General features: G+C 41.5%; 1 protein-coding gene across 2 annotated transcripts; it reads right to left on the bottom strand.

Moving 5' to 3' along the window:
• LOC121372857 (MAM and LDL-receptor class A domain-containing protein 1-like) lies at window positions 1–25,778 on the bottom strand. 2 transcript variants are annotated; one of them, XM_041499297.1, is made up of 10 exons: window positions 25,541–25,778; window positions 24,935–25,092; window positions 24,098–24,293; window positions 20,936–21,067; window positions 19,658–19,818; window positions 18,748–18,937; window positions 13,936–14,073; window positions 12,628–12,782; window positions 3,427–3,616; window positions 1–75 (listed from the first exon to the last, which is right to left on the bottom strand). In XM_041499297.1, the coding sequence occupies exons 2-9, from the start codon at window positions 24,998–25,000 to the stop codon at window positions 3,431–3,433; spliced, it is 1,224 nt and encodes a 407-aa protein (XP_041355231.1). In that variant the 5' UTR covers window positions 25,001–25,092; window positions 25,541–25,778; the 3' UTR covers window positions 1–75; window positions 3,427–3,430. The 2 variants fall into 2 exon arrangements, with proteins under 2 accessions (XP_041355231.1, XP_041355232.1); XM_041499298.1 differs by lacking the exon at window positions 25,541–25,778 and adding an exon at window positions 25,303–25,390.
• Window positions 25,779–27,162: the final 1,384 nt, after the last annotated feature.

Below are 27,162 nucleotides of genomic sequence, written 5' to 3'. Positions count from 1 at the left end.
TGAATTTAACAGTTAGTTTAATTTATCCAGATCAGCAAAGGATATTTCTTGCTTGTGCCTTTGTTGTCAGTTCATCTGAAAAAAAAAAAAAACATCCATGGAAACTATTAAACCATTTGAACACCGAAATACATATCAGCTTGAAGTGACCAAGCTAAACAAATATTTCGATTTTATCTGATTGGGACAGGAAGGTTTGAACTAACGACCCAAGCACTTTCAGGCTGACTAAAGTAAGAAATGATTGTAAATTTACCTGATTAGAAGAATTTTGTTTTGTTTAACGACACCACTAGAGCACATTGATTAATTAATCATCGGCTATTGGATGTCAAACATTTGGTAATTTTGATATATAGTCTTAGAGGGGAAACCCGCTACATGTTTTATTTAGTAGCAAAGGATCTTTTATATGCACCATCCCATAGACAGAATATCACATACCACGGCCTTTGATGTACCAGTCGTCGTGCACTGACTGGAGCGAAAAATAGCCCAATGGGCCCACCGACGGGGATCGATTCCATACAGACCGCGCATCAAGCTTTACCACTGGGCTACGTCCCGTCCTTCACCTAATTAATGTGGGAGTGACATCAGTCAGTGTAAGAAAGGATTGTATATATAGACAAAACTACATATAGGCCTATGTGGTTTTCTGATTTCTGTATTCCACGAGTGTATTTCCTGCTGGAATACAGAAATCAGAAAACCACATAGATGTAGTTTTGTATTTATTACATACCCTAAATTGGAAAAATAAATCCAAATAATTATTAAAAAATTGTAACACTGCTAGCTAATGACGGGGATTTCTCAATTTTACACATTACTAGGTCAGCTACTACGCGGACCGAAGAACCACCAATTGTTACACATAGGAATATAGTTCTATTTAAACAATAAACAGAAATAAGAAAGAACGAGTGAAAAGTTACCTATAATTTTAATGATATTGTTTGAAATGCCTTTTAAAAACAATATAATAACTAAAATTCACGAACAATATAATATTTAATTTGCTCGTAATACATCAGAAAACCTTCAGCGTGCCTGTTTTATCAACGAAGAAAAATGTCAAGAATTGTTCACTCAGTGTCTCAGTCGTCATCGGTGTGTTTTCTTTTATTAATGTTCATGGATTTATTCGTTGCTGAAAAGTTTAAGTTTATATTAAATGTGCCTCTATAAATCATCGCTCCACTGAATAATCCGGTTGACAGTTCATTCAAGTTTTCTACGTGAGGAGACGGTGCATGCGACGGTGCATGCGACGGCATTGTTGCTAAAGTCGAAGACAGTCACTTTTCGCACCCTTGTTTTGGCTTCGTACACAATAAATATAGCATATCTTACCGTAATTTCACTAGAAATCCATATTTCGTAAAAGGTACAATTTTTTAATCACAAGATTTTGTTCAAACACATCCAGGTGCATTAGTAATGTTAAAAAATAAATAAATTCAATAGCAATTTTACATTGGAATTTTTCCAAAAAGGAAACGTCATGTACCCAGTTTATGGTTATTGTAAGGAGATGCAAGTGACGTCATTGGAATACTGACGTTATTTAAATTCAAAATTAGCTGTATTATTACAATGCTGCGCCACATTAAAATAAAAAATAGTCTACTAACCTTGACCCCTGTCAAATTCCTATAACAAGCAGACAACGCTGTTTACAGGTCGGTACTTTTTTTTTTTTCATAATTCTGGATAAAATATTAATTTGAAGTTTTGAAAGATGAAAGAAATAAAAGGTACCTTTTGTCAAATATATCATATCACAAAATTACGGTTGGAGATGTTTTATTTATTGAATAAGAATAAGAATTGTGTACGAAGCCAAAACAAGGGTCCAAAAAATGACTGTCGTCGACATTAACTATCGTGGATTAAAAGCTCATTGGTTAGTAGTGTTCCCGTCTCAAGTTTTGGTATCGCGCTCATTAAATTGTAAATATTTGTCGCCGTTTTCGTCTGTTTTCAGTTCAAATTTTCCACAAAATAGCATTTTAAACAAACCAAGCACAAACTTTGTTTACATATCGCGAAGGGCATTCCCGGTAACCATGTGCTATAAATAGTAGCGTTGAATACGGTATAGTTCCGGCAGTTGAGTTGAATACGGAAAAGTGTACTTAATTTTTGTATTCAGGGCTGTACTTATATAGTAAAATTTAATGGGTATGTAATAAAAATAAATACAAAAACTCTTTTGACAGTGACGTTATCAGACTAAGGAAAGCACTGTATTTCGGGGCCTATCTACTTCAGTAAAACAAAGCAGTGACGTCATCAACATAAAGTGATTAAAATAAGAATAGATTGCATATTTGCGTAAATACAAAATCTTGTGGTGAATTTAAGTGACCTTAGCTCTAACATCACCTTAAACGCATAGCTACGTTATGTACTTAAGGTGACCTTAGAGACAAGTTCGGTTCAGGGACCAGGGCAACAATTGGCTATTTACCTCATTAAGTACAAAGCCTACTATTTAAGTGAGCAAGTTCAGACAGGATTGATTATTTACCTCAATAAATACAAAAACCGCTATTGAGTGACGTCATCAACTTGAAGTATCTGAGGAAAAGGATGTATATTTACCTGGTTAAGTACAAGCTCCTCCGTGGACAGTGACGTCATCAACTTGAAGCGAATAAGACAAGGGATGTATATTTACCTGGGTAAGAACAAGCTCCTCCGTGGAGAGTGACGTCATCAACTTGAAGTATCTAAGGAAAGGACTAGGTTTACCTGGTTAAGAACAAGCTCCTACGTGGAGAGTGACGTCATCAACTTGAAGTATCTAAGGAAAGGACTAGGTTTACCTGGTTAAGTACAAGCTCCTACGTGGAGAGTGACGTCATCAACTTGAAGTATCTAAGGAAAGGACTAGGTTTACCTGGTTAAGTACAAGCTCCTACGTGGAGAGTGACGTCATCAACTTGAAGTATCTAAGGAAAGGACTAGCTTTACCTGGTTAAGTACAAGCTCCTCCGTGGAGAGTGATGCCATCAACTTGAAGCGAATAAGACAAGGGATGTATATTTACCTGGTTAAGAACAAGCTCCTCCGTGGAGAGTGACGTCATCAACTTGAAGTATCTAAGGAAAGCGATGTAGATTTACCTGGTTAAGTACAAGCTCCTCCGTGGAGAGTGACGTCATCAACTTGAAGTATCTAAGGAAAGGACTAGGTTACCTGGTTAAGAACAAGCTCCTCCGTGGAGAGTGACGTCATCAACTTGAAGTATCTAAGGAAAGGGATGTAGATTTACCTGGTTAAGTACAAGCTCCTCCATGGAGAGTGACGTCATCAACTTGAAGCGAATAAGGAAAGGACTAGGTTTACCTGGTTAAGTACAAGCTCCTCCGTGGAGAGAGACGCCATCAACTTGAAGTATCTAAGAACTAGCTTTACCTGGTTAAGAACACGCTCCTCCGTAAAGAGTGACGTCATCGACAGCCATGTCGCTAAAGTAGGCGCTTCCTTTGGTGGCCTCTATGAGCACCCTGTAAGGAACGTTTGAGCCAGGCAGTGTCACTTTGGCCAACAGCCATTTGTCCACGTCGCCCGTCTTAGTCCACAGTGTTGTGGTCGAGTGGTTCTTCTGAAAATGATTAATTATCAAAGAGAGGAATATTTACTGAACGACACCCCATCACATTGTATAATGGAAAGAAGGAATGTGATGTTTTGCAGTATGTTTGTTGGAAATTGCTAATGGTAGGCTGCCACATATATTGTAGACACTTATAATTGTTGACATATAGTTCATTCTGGATGTAACAGTCAAACCATTACAACCAAACGTTTGGTTGTTTTGTTTAACGACACCATTAGAGCACATTGATTTATTAATTATCGGCTATTCGATGTCAAGCATTTGGTAATGTTGACATATAATGTTAAGAGAGGAAGCCCGGTACATTTTTCCATTAGTAGCAAGGGATCCTTTATATCCACCATCCCAGAGAGGATAGCACATACTACGGCCTTTGATATACCAGTCGTGGTGCACTGGCTGTAACGAAAAATAGCCCAATGGGCCTACCTACGAGGATTGATTCCAAAACCAATGTGCATCAAGCGATCGCTTTAGCACTGGGCTACGTCCCTCACCCTCCAATTACAACCAACACTGCACAACGGTTATTACAACACACTGCTAGTAGTTTAGCACTGAGCGACGTCCCTCACCCTCCAGTTACAACCAACACTGCACAACGGGTATTACAACACATTGCTAGTAGTTTAGAACTGAGCGACGTCCCTCACCCTCCAGTTACAACCAACACTGCACAACGGTTATTACAACACACTGCTAGTAGTTTAGCACTGAGCGACGTCCCTCACCCTCCAGTTACAACCAACACTGCACAACGGTTATTACAACACACTGCTAGTAGTTTAGCACTGAGCGACGTCCCTCACCCTCCAGTTACAACCAACACTGCACAACGGTTATTACAACACACTGCTAGTAGTTTAGCACTGGGCGACGTCCCTCACCCTCCAGTTACAACCAACACTGCACAACGGTTATTACAACACACTGCTAGTAGTTTAGCACTGAGCGACGTCCCTCACCCTCCAGTTACAAAACCAACACTGCACAACGGTTATTACAACACACTGCTAGTAGTTTAGAACTGGGCGACGTCCCTCACCCTCCAGTTACAACCAACACTGCACAACGGTTATTACAACACACTGCTAGTAGTTTAGCACTGGGCGACGTCCCTCACCCTCCAGTTACAACCAACACTGCACAACGGTTATTACAACACACTGCTAGTAGTTTAGCACTGAGCGACGTCCCTCACCCTCCAGTTACAACCAACACTGCACAACGGTTATTACAACACACTGCTAGTAGTTTAGCACTGAGCGACGTCCCTCACCCTCCAGTTACAACCAACACTGCACAACGGTTATTACAACACACTGCTAGTAGTTTAGCACTGAGCGACGTCCCTCACCCTCCAGTTACAACCAACACTGCACAACGGTTATTACAGCACACTGCTAGTAGTTTAGCACTGAGCGACGTCCCTCACCCTCCAGTTACAACCAACACTGCACAACGGTTATTACAACACACTGGGCGACGTCCCTCACCCTCCAGTTACAACCAACACTGCACAACGGTTATTACAACACACTGCTAGTAGTTTAGCACTGGGCGACGTCCCTCACCCTCCAGTTACAACCAACACTGCACAACGGTTATTACAACACACTGCTAGTAGTTTAGCACTGGGCGACGTCCCTCACCCTCCAGTTACAACCAACACTGCACAACGGTTATTACAACACACTGGGCTACGTCCCTCACCCTCCAGTTACAACCAACACTGCACAACGGTTATTACAACACACTGCTAGTAGTTTAGCACTGGGCTACGTCCCTCACCCTCCAGTTACCAACACTGTACAACACTGCACACACGCTACGTCCCTTATTACACAACACTGCACAACGGTTATTACAACACACTGGGCTACGTCCCTCACACTGGGCTACGTCCCTCACCCTCCAGTTACAACCAACACTGGGCAACGGTTATTACAACACACTGCTAGTAGTTTAGCACTGGGCTACGTCCCTCACCCTCCAGTTACAACCAACACTGCACAACGGTTATTACAACACACTGGGCGACGTCCCTCACCCTCCAGTTACAACCAACACTGCACAACGGTTATTACAACACACTGCTAGTAGTTTAGCACTGGGCGACGTCCCTCACCCTCCAGTTACAACCAACACTGCACAACGGTTATTACAACACACTGGGCGACGTCCCTCACCCTCCAGTTACAACCAACACTGCACAACGGTTATTACAACACACTGGGCTAGTACAACACACTGGGCTACGTCCCTCACCCTCCAGTTACAACCAACACTGCACAACGGTTATTACAACACACTGCTAGTAGTTTAGCACTGGGCTACGTCCCTCACCCTCCAGTTACAACCAACACTGCACAACGGTTATTACAACACACTGGGCTACGTCCCTCACCCTCCAGTTACAACCAACACTGCACAACGGTTATTACAACACACTGCTAGTAGTTTAGCACTGGGCTACGTCCCTCACCCTCCAGTTACAACCAACACTGCACAACGGTTATTACAACACACTGGGCGACGTCCCTCACCCTCCAGTTACAACCAACACTGCACAACGGTTATTACAACACACTGCTAGTAGTTTAGCACTGTACAACGGCGACGTCCCTCACCCTCCAGTTTACAACCAACACTGCACAACGGTTACGTTCACCCTCCAGTTACAACCAACACACTGGTAGTTTAGCACTGGGCGACGTCCCTCACCCTCCAGTTACAACCAACACTGCACAACGGTTATTACAACACACTGCTAGTAGTTTAGCACTGGGCGACGTCCCTCACCCTCCAGTTACAACCAACACTGCACAACTGGGCTACGTTATTACAACACACTACGTCCCTCACCCTCCAGTTACAACCAACACTGGGCTACGGTTATTCCCTCACCCTCCACGTCCCTTACAGCCAACACTGCACAACGGTTATTACAACACACTGCTAGTAGTTTAGCACTGGGCTACGTCCCTCACCCTCCAGTTACAACCAACACTGCACAACGGTTATTACAACACAGCACTGGGCTAGTAGTTTAGCACTGGGCTACGTCCCTCACAACCCACTGCACACGGTTACACTGGGCTACGTCCCTCAACAGTTACAACCAACACTGCACAACGGTTATTACAACACACTGCTAGTAGTTTAGCACTGGGCTACGTCCCTCACCCTCCAGTTACAACCAACACTGCACAACGGTTATTACAACACACTGGGCTACGTCCCTCACCCTCCAGTTACAGCCAACACTGCACAACGGTTATTACAACACACTGCTAGTAGTTTAGCACTGGGCTACGTCCCTCACCCTCCAGTTACAACCAACACTGCACAACGGTTATTACAACACACTGGGCGACGTCCCTCACCCTCCAGTTACAACCAACACTGCACAACGGTTATTACAACACACTGCTAGTAGTTTAGCACTGGGCTACGTCCCTCACCCTCCAGTTACAACCAACACTGCACAACGGTTATTACAACACACTGCTAGTAGTTTAGCACTGGGCTACGTCCCTCACCCTCCAGTTACAACCAACACTGCACAACGGTTATTACAACACACTGGGCTACGTCCCTCACCCTCCAGTTACAACCAACACTGCACAACGGTTATTACAACACACTGCTAGTAGTTTAGCACTGGGCTACGTCCCTCACCCTCCAGTTACAACCAACACTGCACAACGGTTATTACACACACGCTAGTACTGCACAACGGTTATTACAACACACTGGGCTACGTCCCTCACCCTCCAGTTACAACCAACACTGCACAACGGTTATTACAACACACTGCTAGTAGTTTAGCACTGGGCGACGTCCCTCACCCTCCAGTTACAACCAACACTGCACAACGGTTATTACAACACACTGGGCGACGTCCCTCACCCTCCAGTTACAACCAACACTGCACAACGGTTATTACAACACACTGCTAGTAGTTTAGCACTGGGCTACGTCCCTCACCCTCCAGTTACAACCAACACTGCACAACGGTTATTACAACACACTGGGCTACGGGCGACGTCCCTCACCCTCCAGTTACAACCAACACTGCACAACGGTCACCCTATTACAAAACACACTGCTACAACACACTAGCACTGGGCTACGTCCCTCACCCTCCAGTTACAACCAACACTGCACAACGGTTATTACAACACACTGCTAGTAGTTTAGCACTGGGCTACGTCCCTACCCTCCAGTTACAACCAACACTCCCTCACCCTCCACGTCCCTCACCCTCCACAACCAACACTGCACAACGGTTATTACAACACACTGGGCTACGTAGTTTACCACTCCAGTTACGTCCCTCACCCTCCAGTTACAACCAACACTGCACAACGGTTATTACAACACACTGCTAGTAGTTTAGCACTGGGCTACGTCCCTCACCCTCCAGTTACAACCAACACTGCACAACGGTTATTACAACACACTGCTAGTAGTTTAACACTGGGCGACGTCCCTCACCCTCCAGTTACAACCAACACTGCACAACGGTTATTACAACACACTGGGCTACGTCCCTCACCCTCCAGTTACAACCAACACTGCACAACGGTTATTACAACACACTGCTAGTAGTTTAGCACTGGGCTACGTCCCTCACCCTCCAGTTACAACCAACACTGCACAACGGTTATTACAACACACTGCTAGTAGTTTAGCACTGGGCTACGTCCCTCACCCTCCAGTTACAGCCAACACTGCACAACGGTTATTACAACAAACTGGGCTACGTCCCTCACCCTCCAGTTACAACCAACACTGCACAACGGTTATTACAACACACTGCTAGTAGTTTAGCACTGGGCTACGTCCCTCACCCTCCAGTTACAACCAACACTGCACAACGGTTATTACAACACACTGCTAGTAGTTTAGCACTGGGCTACGTCCCTCACCCTCCAGTTACAACCAACACTGCACAACGGTTATTACAACACACTGCTAGTAGTTTAGCACTGGGCTACGTCCCTCACCCTCCAGTTACAACCAACACTGCACAACGGTATTACACACTGCTACAACACACTGGGCTACGTCCCTCACCCTCCAGTTACAACCAACACTGCACAACGGTTATTACAACACACTGCTAGTAGTTTAGCACTGGGCTACGTCCCTCACCCTCCAGTTACAACCAACACTGCACAACGGTTATTACAACACACTGGGCGACGTCCCTCACCCTCCAGTTACAACCAACACTGCACAACGGTTATTACAACACACTGCTAGTAGTTTAGCACTGGGCTACGTCCCTCACCCTCCAGTTACAACCAACACTGCACAACGGTTATTACAACACACTGTCCCTCACCCTCCAGTTACAACCAACACTGCACAACGGTTATTACAACACACTGGGCTACGTCCCTCACCCTCCAGTTACAACCAACACTGCACAACGGTTATTACAACACACTGGGCTACGTCCCTCACCCTCCAGTTACAACCAACACTGCACAACGGTTATTACAACACACTGCTAGTAGTTTAGCACTGGGCTACGTCCCTCACCCTCCAGTTACAACCAACACTGCACAACGGTTATTACAACACACTTACAACACACTGGGCTACGTCCCTCACCCTCCAGTTACAACCAACACTGCACAACGGTTATTTATTAGTAGTTTACACTGGGCGACGTCCCTCACCCTCCAGTTACAACCAACACTGCACAACGGTTATTACAACACACTGGGCTACGTCCCTCACCCTCCAGTTACAACCAACACTGCACAACGGTTATTACAACACACTGCTAGTAGTTTAGCACTGGGCGACGTCCCTCACCCTCCAGTTACAACCAACACTGCACAACGGTTATTACAACACACTGGGCTACGTCCCTCACCCTCCAGTTACAACCAACACTGCACAACGGTTATTACAACACACTGGGTTTAGCACGTCCCTCACCCTCCAGTTACAACCAACACTGCACAACGGTTATTACAACACACTGGGCTACGTCCCTCACCCTCCAGTTACAACCAACACTGCACAACGGTTATTACAACACACTGGGCTACGTCCCTCACCCTCCAGTTACAACCAACACTGCACAACGGTTATTACAACACACTGGGCGACGTCCCTCACCCTCCAGTTACAACCAACACTGCACAACGGTTATTACAACACACTGGGCTACGTAGTTACAACCAACACTGCACAACGGTTATTACAACACACTGGGCGACGTCCCTCACCCTCCAGTTACAACCAACACTGCACAACGGTTATTACAACACACTGGGCTACGTCCCTCACCCTCCAGTTACAACCAACACTGCACAACGGTTATTACAACACACTGGGCTACGTCCCTCACCCTCCAGTTACAACCAACACTGCACAACGGTTATTACAACACACTGGGCTACGCTCCAGTAGTTTAGTTATTACAACACTGGGCTACGTCCCTCACCCTCCAGTTACAACCAACACTGCACAACGGTTATTACAACACACTGCTAGTAGTTTAGCACTGGGCTACGTCCCTCACCCTCCAGTTACAACCAACACTGCACAACGGTTATTACAACACACTGCTAGTAGTTTAGCACTGAGCGACGTCACCCTCCAGTTACCCTCCAGTTATTACAACCAACACTGCTACAACGGTTATTACAACACACTGGGCTACGTCCCTCACCCTCCAGTTACAACCAACACTGCACAACGGTTATTACAACACACTGCTAGTACAGCACTGGGCTACGTCCCTCACCCTCCAGTTACAACCAACACTGCACAACGGTTATTACAACACACTGCTAGTAGTTTAGCACTGGGCGACGTCCCTCACCCTCCAGTTACAACCAACACTGCACAACGGTTATTACAACACACTGCTAGTAGTTTAGCACTGGGCTACGTCCCTCACCCTCCAGTTACAACCAACACTGCACAACGGTTATTACAACACACTGGGCTACGTCCCTCACCCTCCAGTTACAACCAACACTGTACAACGGTTATTACAACACACTGGTAGTAGTTTAGCACTGGGCTACGTCCCTCGCCCTCCAGTTACAACCAACACTGTACAACTGTTATTACAACACACTGGGCTACGTCCCCCACCCTCCAGTTACAACCAACACTGCACAACGGTTATTACAACACACTGCTAGTAGTTTATCACTGAGCGACGTCCCTTACCCTCCAATTACAACCAACACTGCACAAGGGTTATTACAACACACTGCTAGTTTAGCACTGGGCGACGTCCCTCACCCTCCAGTTACAACCAACACTGCACAAGGGTTATTACAACACACTGCTAGTAGTTCAGAGTGTGGAAGAAGAAATCTACAGCCCCTCTAGCGACTCCAGGGGCGGGATTTAGCTCAGTCGGTTAAGTGCTTGTTTGGGGTGATTGCGTCGGAGGATCGAACCATCTCGGTGGGTCCATTCAGCTTATTGGGGGTTTTCTTGTTCCAACCAGTGCGCCACAACTGGTCAAAGCCCGTGGTATGTATTTCCTGTATGTGGGAAAGTGCATACAAAAGATCCCTTGCTGCATTAGAAAAAAATGTATCAGGTTTCTTCTGATGACTACGAGTCTATGATTATGATTTAATTAATCAATGTGTTCTAGTGGTGTCGTTAAACAAAAGCACACTCTGGCTACTCCTATGACATAGCAGCAAGGGATCTTTTACATATCACACAATTTGATATAACAGTCGCGGAACACTGGTTTTAGGGGCTGATCTAGGAAATATATTGGGGATGGGGTGGAACTGAGCAAAAATGGACAAACTCGTGAAAAGGGAAACATAATAATAATAATAATAATAATAATTTAAAAAAATAAAAAAATAAAAAATAAAAGGCAAAACAAAAAGAGGTAATGATTATATTTGAATCCTCCTCTGGGTTGTTACCGAAAAAATACCACCACCACCAAAATCCCCCAGAGTTGATTAATCTAATAATAATGGGGATCGACTTCAGATTAGCGAAAGAAAGAAAGAAATGTTTTATTTAACGACGCACTCAACACATTTTATTTACGGTTATATGGTGTCAGACATATGGTTAAGGACCACATAGATTTTGAGAGGAAACCCGCTGTCGCCACTACATGGGCTACTCTTTCTGATTAGTAGCAAGGGATATTTTATTTGCGCTTCCCACAGGCAGGATAGCACAAACCATGGCCTTTGTTGAACCAGTTATGGATCACTGGTCGGTGCAAGTGGTTTACACCTACCCATTGGGCTTTGCGGAGCACTCACTCAGGGTTCAGATTAGCGCTCTAGTCACTAAGCAGCGTGCTTCCAGAAGAGAATGTTCCCAGGGTCGTAACTAACCTAATATAAATGGAGAGAGGGGAGGGGGACATTAAAACGAATGAACGTACATTAATATATCGTCCTGTCTGTAGGATGGTGCATATAAAACATGCCTTGCTACTAATAGAAAAATGTAGCGGGTTTCCTCTTGTGTCAAAATAGTTGACATCCAATAGCTGATGATTAATAAATCAATGTGCTCTAGTGGTGTCGTTAAAATAATATAAAACATCCCTTGCTACTAATAGAAAAATGTAGCGGGTTTCCTCTTATGTCAAAATAGTTGACATCCACTAGCTGATGATTAATAAATCAATGTGCCCTAGTGGTGTCGTTAAAATAATATAAAACATCCCTTGCTACTAATAGAAAAATGTAGCGGGTTTTCTCTTATGTCAAAATAGTTGACATCCAATAGCTGATGATTAATAAATCAATGTGCTCTAGTGGTGTCGTTAAAATAATATACTGTATTAATTAGTAGTTCATAGGTGATAATATAGTCATCTCCAGCATAACATAAAACGCACCTATGAACTAAAAATTATATTTGCCCTGACCTCTCTTCCTGCCTCCCTGTTAGGGGTGAACCTGTGGATATTAGGGCTAAAGTGGAGGTGAATTGTTCTGTATAGGTCTTTATGAACTAACCAGTATTTTGATTCGTAAGTGGCCCATCGTGTTGCCTAGCATATGATAATAGAAATGCAGACACGTTTTTGTGTGAAACGTCACAATCGGTGACTCCAACGTAGCAGTTGCTCCAACTTTGACGGAAGACGTCTCAAAGTAGACATAATAACCATCTGGAAGATGACAATGACCAAGATGATGATAATAATAATAATAATAATAATAATAACAACAGAAAATAATATTACTACATACATGTATATTAAAATAATAATAATAATAGTAGTAGTAGTAGTAGTAGTAATAATAATAGTTACAGCAATAGTAGTAATAGTAGTAGCAATAGTAATAGTAGTAGTAGTAGTAGTAGTAGTAGTAGTAATAGTAATAGTAGTAGCAATAGTAGTAGTAGTAGTTATAGTAGTAGTAGTAGTAGTAGTAATAGTAAAAGTAGTAGTAGTAGTAGTAATAGTTATAGCAGTAGTAGTAATATGACATGATACTACTACTACTAATAATAATAATATCAAAAAGAAATAATAATAAACAACATAATAATAATAATAAAAACAGAAACAATTACAACAATAATAACAATAATACTAACTAAGAATTAATGACAAATGGCATCCATATCAAATAATTTAACCGTTTGTCTACTGTATAAAAATAAACCCAATAGTATAATTTAAACCAGCCAAATAATAATAATAATAATAATAATGTTATTTAAACATTGATCAATAGTTTGTTCTATGTAAGCTAGAAAATTGTGCTAGCCATCAAAACATCATTATTATTTAGCGTGGGTGTCCTAGTAAATATATGAGACAATACGGCTAGAGTGCGCTCAGTGTTAAAAACTGTCAATATTCAGTCTCCCACCACAAAATATCATTAAATACAGTGTTTATAATTTTAAAAATAGAAAAATCAGTGCTGTCACTCTGCATTGTCAAAAAACAGTATGGAATCTTGCCCCCAAAAAAGTATCAAAATGGTCTAAAAAAAGTGTTAAAAAAGTCTATTTTTTCATCAACTTACCCCGCTAGGTAACCATGTGACATTCGCTACCTTTGTCCCACTAATGTTTGCTGCTTATGACCAACCTGAAGGAATGGTGTGTAGGAGCCTACCATGCTATGAGCATTTGTGATTGTTGAACACTCTGTTCTGCATATTTCATGTGAAAACAAGTATTTAAAAGTATAAAAAGTAGCATTTCTAAGAAAAAAGTATAACATGTTTTTAAAAGTATAAAGAGGCAGCACTGGAAAAGAAAAGAATGCAAGAAGAAGAAGTTAAAAGTAGACAAGAAATACTCACGTCCGGTTGTGTGGTCAGAGCCGGGTCCCGTGTCGAGTGAGGGGGTGGGCCCTGTGTGACGCGTCCAGTCACTGCCGTCATACTGAGCCTGACGCCACCGGCACATACCTTTCTCAAAATCACAGGCCAACGAATCATCTGCAGGTTTAAAATCATCTTACTATTTATGTGTTTTTCTATATACCTGCTCCTTCCAGTCAGGGGCGGGACGTGGCCCAGTGGTAAAGCGCTCGCGTGATACGCGATAGATCAAATTACAAGAAGTTTGCTGGCGTGGGGGTCTATTTGTAGATTTATGACGCGCCATCCGTCTAAATGTCGACTAGCTGTCCCGCTGTCTGCGCCAGAGCCGGACTAGGCAATTACAGAGAAAGGGTGTAAATCATACAATATTTACCTGTGCTGTACAGGACAATACTGCTGCACATTGACACTCGGTGTTGAGTGTTTGTGTAACAGGGCCATTTTAATCTGTACATAATGTTTTATTTTGTTTATTTCAGTTTACAGTTAGTTTGTTTCTTTCTTCCAGACTGACATGCAAGCTGAAACAATTATAGTTCACCTGACTCTTGCACACACTGCACTACAGTTTGCGTCACGGCAATCGGCACCTACGTTTTCAGCAGTAACTTTACTTCTAAAGAAGTTAGAAGAAGGGTATTTTGTGTTCCAATTTTCGGGCAAAAATATTAATTAATTAAAGGACGGGACAACTAAGGCATTTGGCCTCGTATGCATATTCAACGATATATAATGCACATTATTGCTCAATATCAACAAGTATCATCTCATAATTAATTAATAACACGGTTGAATGTGACGGCTAGTATGTATATATATGTCATGTCATATCATAGGGTTTTACGTGCACATTCAGAACAAGCTGTTGTAGCGCACGCCTGCCGGCTCCTCCGTCCATGAAAGGAAATAGTATATATAACTGGCGCAGCCATTTTGTACCACCCCAGTCAATACGCCCTCTGGCGAGCCGGTGGTTACGTAATACTTAACGTGTCACGTCAGGAATTAGTCTTAGAACTGAAGAAACAAAACAAAGATTTTTGCGGATGCATCGTAATGTTCTATAATAATATTCATCACAGTAAACCAGCAATAAGTATATATTATTTTCTCAATACAAAATAAACCATCATTGTCAAAGTGTCGAAATAAGTGTATTGTGTTTTGTCCCTACATTAACCCACGTACTGAAATGATAATCGGAGTGTTTTCTTAGTTAATTGGTCTTTTCTCTCCGTGGCCTGTGCCTGTGGTTCCTGATTGGCTGGTGTATATTTAGATGGTCCCCAGTCAATGTATTTCTAGACACACAAAAAAAAATAATACATGCACGTTTTATAAAGATCACAGGGTATTGTGGGGTAGCTGCGCGGCTACCCCTAAAATGATAATGGACATTACCAGCCGTCCTGCTTTATTACTGTAAATAAGTCTGTTGAACCCTTGATTAAGTAGACTTTCCATCTAAAATCATAAAAGTGGCCAAATACGTAGTCCCAAAGAAAAGAAAATGATCACTTGTGTATCATGAGTGGTCGTTTTCACTCCAACGTACCCAACCAATAGGTCTAATAATATGCATTTGTCTACAGATTTTTAAGAGAGAAAAATACTATAACCCCATTTCGTTCTAGTAATGCAAACTGAAATATATTTAGTTAAATAGTTTGTTATACTATCAAGTCATTTATGTTGTTTTACAAGTCAGGTTGATAAAAGCGAAGCATCTTGTCGTAAATGACTGCCTTTGTTTACACACTGTGCATACTGGAGTTGGTCGGAGCTGACGTCACTTAGCCTCAAGCCAGAATTCCTGATGCACCGGAAAGAAAAGAAAATGGCTGCCCCCAGTTAGCAGGAATAATCACGATTTTTTTTTTATTAACTCTAAAATTACGCGTTTTTCATTTTTTAAAGTGTCAGTATGTGTTGGTTGTCCGGGTATGCATCTTTCCAACAGGCTCATATTTGAGTTGACCCTCCCTTTAATAAATTTCGTATGAACAAAAAAACAAACAACCCAAAAACCGACATGCACAGAACATACCACTCACCCACCCCTTGCAGCAGCAGCAGCAGCAGCAGCAATGGTACAGCCCACGCATATCAGATTTTTACCGGGCAACACACACACAAAAACACCTTCATGTTGTTTATAAGACAGAAATTACAAATATAGCATAATCTCAAATCAATCCCTAAGTCATAAAAGCCCATAAAATCGAGAAAATTATACATTTCTTTACAAACCTTGACGTTTTCACAACAGCAGACAAGAATTCGCATGCGCTGAGAGTAAGATAGCCGGCAAACTTAACGCTTTTTCAATTAAAAAATGACGGATCATGATCTGCACCAATCAAATATCAGGCATTAATTGGCTAGCGAACTGGGGTGAAATCGCCTCCTGTCAAAATGCTTGACACGGGAATCCCTTCGAGACTCAAGCTTTTTTTCCCATTAGGAATGAAATCAAAACGATTTAAAAACATGGAAAATGACAGTGGAAATTTTTTTAAAGTTCCATATTCTGAGCGAACTGGTTCGCGACCGCCGTTTTATTAAAATAAAAACGGTGTTGACAGTGGAAAAAAGCAATGTCAAAACGTTACTTAACCATTGAATTTAATTAAGTCAGCGCTCACTGAGCAAATTTCTTGTAATGATCCCCGTCGGTGGGCCCATTGGGCTATTTGTAGTTCCAACCAGTGCTCCACGACTGTTATATCAAAGGCCGTGGTACATGCTATGGTGTCTGTGGGATGGTGTATATAAAAGATCCCTTGCTACTAATGGAAAAGTGTAGCGGGTTTTCTCTCTAAGACTATATGTCAGAATTATCAAATGTTTGACAACCAATAGCCAATGATTAATAAATCAATGTGCTCTAGTGATGTCGTTAAACAAAACAAACATTAACGTTCCAGTCAGTGCTCCACAACTGGTGTAACAAACACGGTGGTGTTTACTATCCTGTCTGTGAGATACTGCATATCAGGCGCGGATTTAGTGGGGGGCCCAAGGGGCCCGCCCCCCCCCCCCCCCCTATTTTGGGGGTCAAGTTATTATTAGCATACACTAGAGTGGAATTACACAAAAATGCACTTATTTCCCAAGAGTCTTTAAATTATATTTTGTTTCGATATTTCTTCCCATTTACCGGCAGAGTTTATGAAATTTTGAAGATAACAAAAACAGTATGACAATACCAAAAACATACGTTAACATAGCTATTTTGTTACTCAGATGCGAGGAAATCGCGTTTCAGGCCACTTAAATTTCAAAATTTCGAGGGGGAGCATGCCCCCGGATCCTCCTAGGAATCTCGGGCGCTTCGCGCCCTCGGCCCCCCCCCCCATTTAAAAATTATGGATCCGCGCCTGCATATCCCTTGCTGCTAATAGGAACGAGTAGACCAGTGCGTGGCGGCAGTGGGTTTCCACTCTCGTTATATGTTTGTGTGGTCCTTGACCATATGTCTAACGTCATATAACCGTCTGCGTCATATAACCGTATGACGCCATATAACCGTAAAATGAATTAAATGAGTCGTTAAATAAAGCATTCCTTCCTTCCTTCCTGTTATATACCAGTCTCGGTGGAGTAGTTGTTTAGCCAACTTGAAGCAGGTAGGTACCGGGTTCGCACCCACGTACCGGCTCCCACCCGGCAGTCACTATACATGGGGCAAATCCAGGAAATATTGTGGGACGGACTAATAGTGAAATGGCCTAACCAATGAAAATCATTTTAAAAGCCAGAAAAAAAGTTAAGTTTGTTTTGTTTAACAACACCACTAGAGTATTCATTTATTTATCATCGACTATTGAATATCTAACATTTGGCAATTTTTTATCATAACTTTAGAGAAAACTCGCTACATTTTTTCATTAGCAGCAAGAGATCTTTTATATCCACTTTCCCACAGCCAGGACAGCACGTAGTAGGGTCTTTGATATACTAGTCGTGGTGCACTTGCTTCACCGACTGATATATGTTTTAATGTTTAACATTTCCTTTTTTAGACGACAACCCTGAAAACCAGTCAATATGACAGTCGTGCATGCGAGATCACGGTAGTAGACGTTTTAACTTTCTTTTTAAAAAAAAACCAAAACCGGGTTGACTATAAATTAGAGAAATATTTCATTTTACATTTGTCATATTGACTAAACATAAATTTATCCATTTATTATAAGAACACACGCACAAACGTCACACGCACAAACCAATACATTATGTAGATATTATTGGAGATGACAATTTTTGTCAGAACAGAAGTTTGATAGTGACAACCCAGAAATATGCCTATCGAGACATAGGATGAAGTCGACCAAGCGGCAAATGAAGTCATCAACTGAACATTTTCTATCTTAGATTTTACTACAGACATGTTCAGGAGAGGGAGCGATCGCGGTACAGACATGTTCAGGAGAGCGAGCGATCGCGGTACAGACATGTTCAGAAGAGCGAGCGATCGCGGTACAGACATGTTTAGGAGAGCGATCGCGGTACAGACATGTTCAGGAGAGAAAGAGAGCGATCACGATACAGACATGTGCAGGAGAGAGAGAGAGAGAGAGAGAGAGAGAGAGAGAGAGAGAGAGAGAGAGAGAGAGAGAGAGAGAGAGATATCACGGTACAGACATGTTTAGGAGAGCGAACGATCGTGGTACAGACATGTTCAGGAGCGCCAGCAATCGCGGTACCAGTCAAACTATTCGCGAACGTTCGGCTTTCTGAACACGTCACTGACTGACAGCGGAACCGGAAATTGTGTAACATTACCTTTCAAACAGGAACTGGAAGTGGCTGAAACGTCATCAATGGCCATGTCGCTTAAAAATCCGTTTCCCACAGTGCCCTGTATGACGATATTGCTGGTGTGTGCTGGTATAGTGACCTGACCGTGAATCCACGCGTTTCCTTTCTCACCACTCGCTTCCCAAACCGGTTTTGGTGAGCCGCTAGGGTGGTGCTATAAGACAATAAGGAAAAGAAGACTGATAAAGTCTTTCACATACAGACTGCCCCTTTCAGGTAAAAGTCCCTGAAAGTAAATATTAGGCAGTCTAAAATATTTTAGTTAGTACACCGTATGTATGTATGTATGAATCTTTATATATTGTATGTATGTCGAGGTTGACTATTACATACATAGATATTAACACACTGGTGCCGAGAATAATAAAATACTTTTTGGCCCAACACATTGTTTCATGCCGTTGCTGGGACTCGAACCTGTGGCACCGATTCGCTCGCAACTTGCAGACTTGCCAAGATCCGTTCTGAGCTATCCAGACATCCATAAAAAGGATGCTGTTTAACTCAACCTAGGCACGGAGTTTACAAACTACGCGGTCGATCCCGCCTACGTGCATGACACAAACCTGGCACTGGCTAGTATGTATTGATGCATGAACAGTTATGTATGTATATCGTATTTGACTGTTACATACATAGTTAACGCACTGGCGCAGGCGATAAATAAATCCTTTCTGGCCTCAGAAATTGTCCCATGTTGTTGCTGAGACTCGAACCTGTGGCTTGTATGTATGTATGTATGTATGTATGTATGTATTTAATATATTTAATGCATGTATGCATATAAGGTGCGTGCGTGTGCGTGTGTTGTATAATTCTGCTGTATATTTCTTTTGAGTGTTGTATACCCTTTCTATGTTTATTTTCACCTCACCTTCACTAGAATTCTGAGACTTCCCATAGCAGTGCCATGCATGTTATACCAGAAGGAGAAGCAGATAGGGCCGGTCAGTGTTAAGGGCGGGGACACCAGAACCGCCACATCCCCGTGGTGTCTAGGGGCTGAGGCCTCCGTATAAACGTAGTTACCGTTTCCTGAAGAAACGTTTGTTTTGTTGAGAGTACATTCATTAACCATGGGCTATCGGATGTCAGACATTTGATAATTTTAACATAGTCTTCGGATAAAGTTTATTTTATTTATTTATTTATTTATGAATGAATGAATGAATGAATGCATGCATGCATGAATGCATGAATGCATGAATGAATGATTGAATGTTTAACGACACACCAGTACAAGAATTTACATTGCCATTGGGTGTCAGAAAAGGTAAGTATATGGAAATATTAGTCAAATCAAGAATAAAATTTATACAATTATGTAAAACCACGGCTGTGGGGAAAAGTATACTGTAATATAAACATTAAAGTAAATATATATATTATATAACTTTGTATAGAAATCAAAGTGCTTTAAAAAAGAAAACAAATTCTGGCTGGAATTTAAAAGATTCCAAAACATTTCTGTTGCCAAATATATCGCTTTTCGTCGGCTTCTGGTGATGACACTCCACCACAATACGACGCACAGTGTGCGTACACTGACAGTGTTCATACTGAGGCGGATGGTCCTTCTTTAAAATAAATGAATTTGTCAAGTATGTATGACTGATGCGGGCACGAGACCATCTCATCCTTCCTGCACCGCCTGTAGGACTGCCACTCTCTCAGGACTGGCTACACAAAATGAAGCTTATGTCCCAATCATCGAGCCAAGTCGAAAATATATATTGCTCAATATGATATTTAAAACCACTGTAGGGGATACCAATACTGACACGTGGCAGATTCAAAACAGACCTGGCAGCAAAGCCTTTCCAATGCTCTTAATGCCAACTTGGCTGGGTACCCAACACAATGTAAGATATTTATTGGTAATGGATAAACAGACACACTTTCGTGTATTGTAAAGCTTAGTTTATGACGCCACCTAACCACTAAAACAGCGATGTCTTAGCAAGGAAGCTGACGATGTTTACCAACCTAGTACCCACCAGCGTTACGCCGAAAAGGCTAACCACTAAAACAGCGAGGTCTTAGCAAGGAAGCTGACGATGTTTACTAACCTAGTGCCCACCAGCGTTACGCCGAAAAGCCTAACTACTAAAACAGCAATGTCTTAGCAAGGAAGCTGGCGATGTTTACGAACCCGTGGTATGGTCACGATATGGTCCCGTGTTGACGGAGGTCGTCGATCCATGGTGAAGATTCCAGTCAAACTGGTCCGACTTACTCTGTGTCCATCCACACAGACCCGCGTCGAAATCACACGATAGTTCGCCTGTCAATAGAACATTGTAACATCAGTGATACACAGAGACAGATAAACACACGCGCACGCACAAACGCACACGCAGCCAACGACACACACGCACGCATACGCACCCACACATACATACAAATGCAGACATATATACTCTTCCAAGAAAGAAACGCAAAAGTAGATTTGTTTACACTGAAAAGGTGTATTTAATGGATGAAAGGAAAAGATAATAATGTTCACGTTACACACATATTCCCAGTAGACCGTTGTCAATGATGTTTCATTTAAAAAGTTAAAGTTCAAGGCCATAACGGTATGCAGTCGATATCTTGTGTACCCACCGTGTCAGTCCAGTACTGCCTGACACCTCCTTCCCATGAAAGCAACAAGATTACAAATTACACCTTGTGGAATGGTGGCCCACTCTGCCTGTAGTTACAGTGCCAATTGTGGAAGATTATATGGCTGCGGTTGATACTGTTTCAGTTGTCTATCCAGTTCATCCCATACGTGTTTTATGGGGTTTCAAAACACGGAGATCCAGCAGGCCAGGCCGGACCTCAATCATCGTGCTGGAATACAACGATGGCGTCATTCATAATTTCATCTCGATATTTCTGTGCCGTTACGTTGCCTTGGATATGAACCAGTTTGGTCTGGCCTGTGTATGACATTACTACCCACATCATCACACTACCACTACCGAATCGTAGTCATGACACCTCTTACTGGCTCTAATACCTGTCTCACGTAGTCGGTTTTGCACAGTCTGAGCCGACATCCTACGCAAACCTGGTATTGTGGAAGCAGTAGAGATAGCCGTGGTGGTCCTTTGCCGTAGATAAATTACCCGTATGTAGCGATCCTGAGCCACAGTGGTCACACGTGATCTACCTGATCTGGGAAGTCCTCGTGTTTTCTGATGTTGCCGGAACCGATACCACAATCTCGATATGGTGCTCGGGAATACAAACAAATGGCTCTTTCCATAATTAAAAATCAGAACAATTACATAGAAATTACAGACGTAAAATCAAACAATTTAAAGAACTTAAAACATTTATTAAACGATTTGAGGTAGAAATGACCAAAAAGGAATTTGATTATTTTACAAAGTTTGAATGTAAGGAGAGTAATTTGTACGACCTTCCTAAAGTACACAAGAGCCAGATTATTAATTCCATGTGCAGAGAAGTAGAATTATTGCATCAAAGTGATTTACAGTTACGACCATTTGTAGCTGGCCCGGTGTGTGCAACCCACCGACTAAGCAATTTCATTGATATATTGTAGAAACCATTTTTATTAAAAGTAACTAGTTATACAAGAGACACTATGGACTTCATCAACAACCTGCCAGTAAAGACAACGGAAGAAAGCGTACTGGTAACATTTGATGTAACAAAACTATATTCTAGCATACCACATGACCTTGGAATCACTGCAGTGTCATACTGGTTAACCAAATATCCCGAACTTTTGCCAGAACGAATATCAAAGTCTTTAATTATAGAAAGCATAAAATATATATTGAAAAACAATATATTTTACTTTGATGGGAAACACTACAAACAGATTAAAGGGACAGCGATGGGTACCAAAATGGCACCAAACTATGCCACACTGACTTTAGGTTACCTAGAACAAATATTAGAAAATAAAATTGCAAATATATTTGGATCAGATTTTCAGTTATATTTCTAGAAGAACCGGAAACGTTTTCTACATGATTGTTTCATACTGTGGCCTTTGTCAAAAAACTGTTTGGAATTATTTCACGAGTTACTTAACACACTGAACAGTAACATAAACTTTACTATGGAAACAAACGTAAATGAAATTCCTTTTCTAGACATTAGTAATCAAGTGTGGACGCATAATAGAAACTGATACATTTTACAAACCAAATGATAGCAAACAGTACCTTTCTTTCTCATCCTGTCATCCGAGAAGAAGTATACCATATAACTTAGCACGGTGTATCTTTATGATTGTGTCAAATATACAAACACGTGATCAACGACTCCGGGAACTTAACATTATCTAAAAACGCGAGGCTACCCAAAACAGCTAATCTCAGATAGTATCGAAAAGGCGATAGTATTAGATAGAAAATATGTTTTAAAACCAAAACAAATCGTTACAGCGAAAAGGCTGCTCGCATTTGTATCCACCCATAACCCGCAGAACCCCGATATATATAAAACGATTTTGTCACAATTGCACATCCATACTAGACTCTCTTCAATTATAAATAGTAAGAGATAAAGCAGAAACTTGAAACAGATACTGACAAAGGCACGATTTGAATCTACAACAGTAGAACTTAAATGCAGTGTTAAAACGTGTAACCGAAGTAACTGTTGTACATGCCAAAATATTTTAGAAGGCGCACATATCGAATTCAACCACAAAGGTTTATTTTAGGTACACAGGGATATGGATTGTTCGGTTAACAACGTTATTTATGTAATTACATGCCAAGGTTGCAAAGAACAGTACATTGGTCATACCACTCAGCTAAAAGCCAGAGTACGCGTACACAAACAACAAATAAAACAGCCAGGAACAAGATGCATACCCTTGCATTAACTAGACGAGGTTGATATTTTACATATTAAAAAACACGAGTAGCGATTTCTATTTATCCTATAACACTTCTAAAATAACATTTTAATTAAAACAAATTGCAAATCACAGTACTAAACTAAGTCTAAAGTCGCCACCATCGGTAATATGACGTCATCACGATCAGCTCAACAGCTTTGAAAACGTTACGCTCAAGTATACAGGTCTTGTTGGCTTGTAAGCAAATGCCCCATCCACAGCAATACATTACCTAAAGACCTTGCAAATTTGCATACCATTATTAACTAAAATTATCACATGGGTTTATGACATGGATATCATGGGTAAGTTATAGGATATATATATATATATATATATATATATATATATATATATATATATATATATATATATTGAGAGAGGGATAAAAATAGAGCGAAAGCGAGATGACTCCGAGACGTTGTTGTAGCTGTTACATACATGCCGGGTTACACGTCCCTGGCTGCACCTCGATGTCGTCTACAGCAATATCGCCGTGATATCCCGCCCCTTTGGATGCTCGCAGAACGATGCGAAATCCGAAACCGGTTTGGGGAATTGTTACCGATTCTCTTTTCCATTCATGACCCTGGTTCCCAGAGTTCCTCCATAACACTACGACAGTTCCGTTTTGGTCCTGAAACAATGGTGTATATATAGTTAAATTCATACAGGGTGTTCTAGTTTTAACGACGCTCGGGTCCAGAAAGTGTATGGAAACTAGTTTGAACGATAGGCGAGTCCAGAGAGTGTATATGTGTGCTTGTCACTTTCAGCGATGGTCGTGTTGTGTTTTCTTCTTTAAAAAGAGTTGTATGTATATACGAAACTGCAGATACAAGGGGGTGCATGTCCACAGCCGGGTAGGTCAATGAGGATTCGTGGCAAACTCGTAATCAAAATTATACCCAATCTTGTTTCCGCTTGTTAAGCATTATTAATTTTTAAAAATGCCTGACCCTAAAACCTGAAAACTGCCAAATATCCTTAAGCTAACTTCTTGCTGTATACAAATAAGGCATACTAAACATCTAAAAGCGCTCTCTTTTATAGACGAGCAATAGGATATAAATAGCATCGAACACTTGATCATTTGAAACAGAAGATAACGAACTGATGGCAAGTTCAAGTCAGCCGTATTAAAGTAACAAGCACATGTGTACTCCCACGCACACAACCACACACACACATACACACGCACACACACACACACACACGCGCGCGAATACCACTAAAGAAGGATTGGGTTAATCACTGAACAACATGTGTTTTGTTTACCTGTGTTCCAACTTCTAATCGTCCTATGTCCGACCCATACATGTTGTAGAAAAACGTGAGACACATAGGTGTGACAGGCCTGACATAGGGAGACAACAGCGACGTGGAATCATTCGTCTGTCCCGCAGACGTTTCTATGTAGATGTAGTGACCGTGACCTAAATAAAGATAAAGCTACATCAGAACCAATAATTGTAGTAATAGATGTAGAGAAGTAGTGATACTGAATCGCTGTCTCGCACAGGCATCTATAACATAACTGTGTGTGTGTGTGTGTGTGTGTGTGTGTGCGTGTGTGCGTGCGTGTGTGTGTGGGTGTGTATTCTTTTGAAAACTCCAGGTACCCCTTTAATAACGTAAAACCTCACTAGAAATACCCTGCACTCGTCCCTGCAAGAAGGTAACTAGAATGAATGTCACTGCCTGATAACACCTCCATTGCTAGCATAACTTTGGCGTTACTAGGAAATGTATTCCGCGCATGACGGATGTTTGCTAGATTTTTAGGTAGGTCCTTACCTCATTTACCCAAACATCCATTTACAGCAATAATTGTGGACTGCATAAGTAAATATAATATTTACACTTCAAGAAAAATCAAATTACCTCTTGTTTTTCAATTCTCCAGTATTCGCTACCAACCGGAACTAGCCAGCGTTTTGAATTAAACATTTGAAAAACAAGTAAGTAGCTTCCTGCAAAAAATGTTTACATTAGAACAGCGTCTGGCGTCACAGTCACTTGCAGCTAGTGACGTAGATCTTCTTCACGTCACGTATAAAGTTGCGTTTATTTTTTACAACAATTGTAATGTGACACACAAACTTTGAAATATAATTATCAAAGTAATAATTAAATTTCTGTTACATTCATTACAACGTAACGTCATCCCATTGGTCCAGACGTAGCAACGGTGAACGTAAAAATTACGTTGTCAGGGAACGTCATATGTGATGACGTCATTTTATATGGGCAAGTTGTCTTAATGAGCATTATTGTTTATGGATAAAAAATAATTCAAAATAAAGTATGACGTTTTAGTGTTATTATTAGCATGTATGATTCAAATTTAATTATAAGTATTGTCTGTTATTTCTTTTACGTTCATCTGGGTATGAACAAAAAAAATCATCCACAAACTTATGTGAGATGGGCTTCGCCGATTCACACAGTTTGTGGATGATTTTTTTTGTTGATACCCCGAAGAACGTAAAATAAATAACAGACAATCCTTAATTGTATTTAAAATTTGCAGACACATAATGTGGCTGCTTATGCCATGTCCAAGATGCTTTCGGACACCTACTGTTATCCTTCTTCCGGTAGTGGTTTCTACACAATAATACTAATAGGTTCTATATTACAAAAATATAACTTGAAAGGGGTTTCATGATAAAAAAAAATATGAAGCTCGACTGTTACACCGTTATCTAAGCCTCGCCAAATAAGCATGATATCAAAACGTAGTAACCTGTAGTGTGGTCGGCGTCCGGCCCCGTGTCCAGTGATGGCGTGACACCCTTATGAATAGTCCAGACGACAGGATGTGTGGAACTGTTTAAGTGCCAAGCGCACGTGCTGTTTCCTTCAAAATTGCAGCTAAAATCTGATGTTGTTATAAATAAAATTTGAATAACATTATTTAACACTTGTAAATAATTCGTGGTGTTACGAAATGGAAAAATTGTTCGGACATTAAAACTACCGCTATGACGCCTATAACATTTAAATTATGTCTATGACTTTTAAATCACATCTATTTTGTATCAAGTACCGACTGCGTGAACCTATGGTGGTGTAGTGGCTAAGGTATGCACTCCAAAATCGGCTCACACACAGCGAGTGGAAGTGACTCCATGAGAGGATGTGTGAACTCACTACACCGACACCGGCTCATACATTAGCGAGTGGTAGTGACGCCATGAGGATATGTAACGCCAGTACACTGACACCAGCTCACACACACACACACACACACACACACACACACACACACACACAGGGCAGTGCACGCCATGGTCAGACCAGCATCTATCACCGTCGAATGGACGCACATAATGTGTCCGAGTACTCTGCCATTTGAGAATAAACGAACAGTTTGACGATTATGATCGCTATCTGCCGTTAAAGATAACTGTATAACGAAAACACTGAATTGCAGAGTATTAGGGCTAAATGTGCCTGTGCATGTGTGTACGTGTATACATGTTGGTATTTTGTTTCATGAT

The sequence above is a fragment of the Gigantopelta aegis genome, chromosome 5 (genome assembly GCF_016097555.1).
Source record: "Gigantopelta aegis isolate Gae_Host chromosome 5, Gae_host_genome, whole genome shotgun sequence".
In the NCBI taxonomy this organism is placed as follows: Eukaryota; Metazoa; Mollusca; class Gastropoda; order Neomphalida; family Peltospiridae; genus Gigantopelta; species Gigantopelta aegis.
The sequence above is the reverse complement of the archived record's forward strand: the minus strand, read 5'-3'. Positions and strand labels throughout refer to the sequence as shown.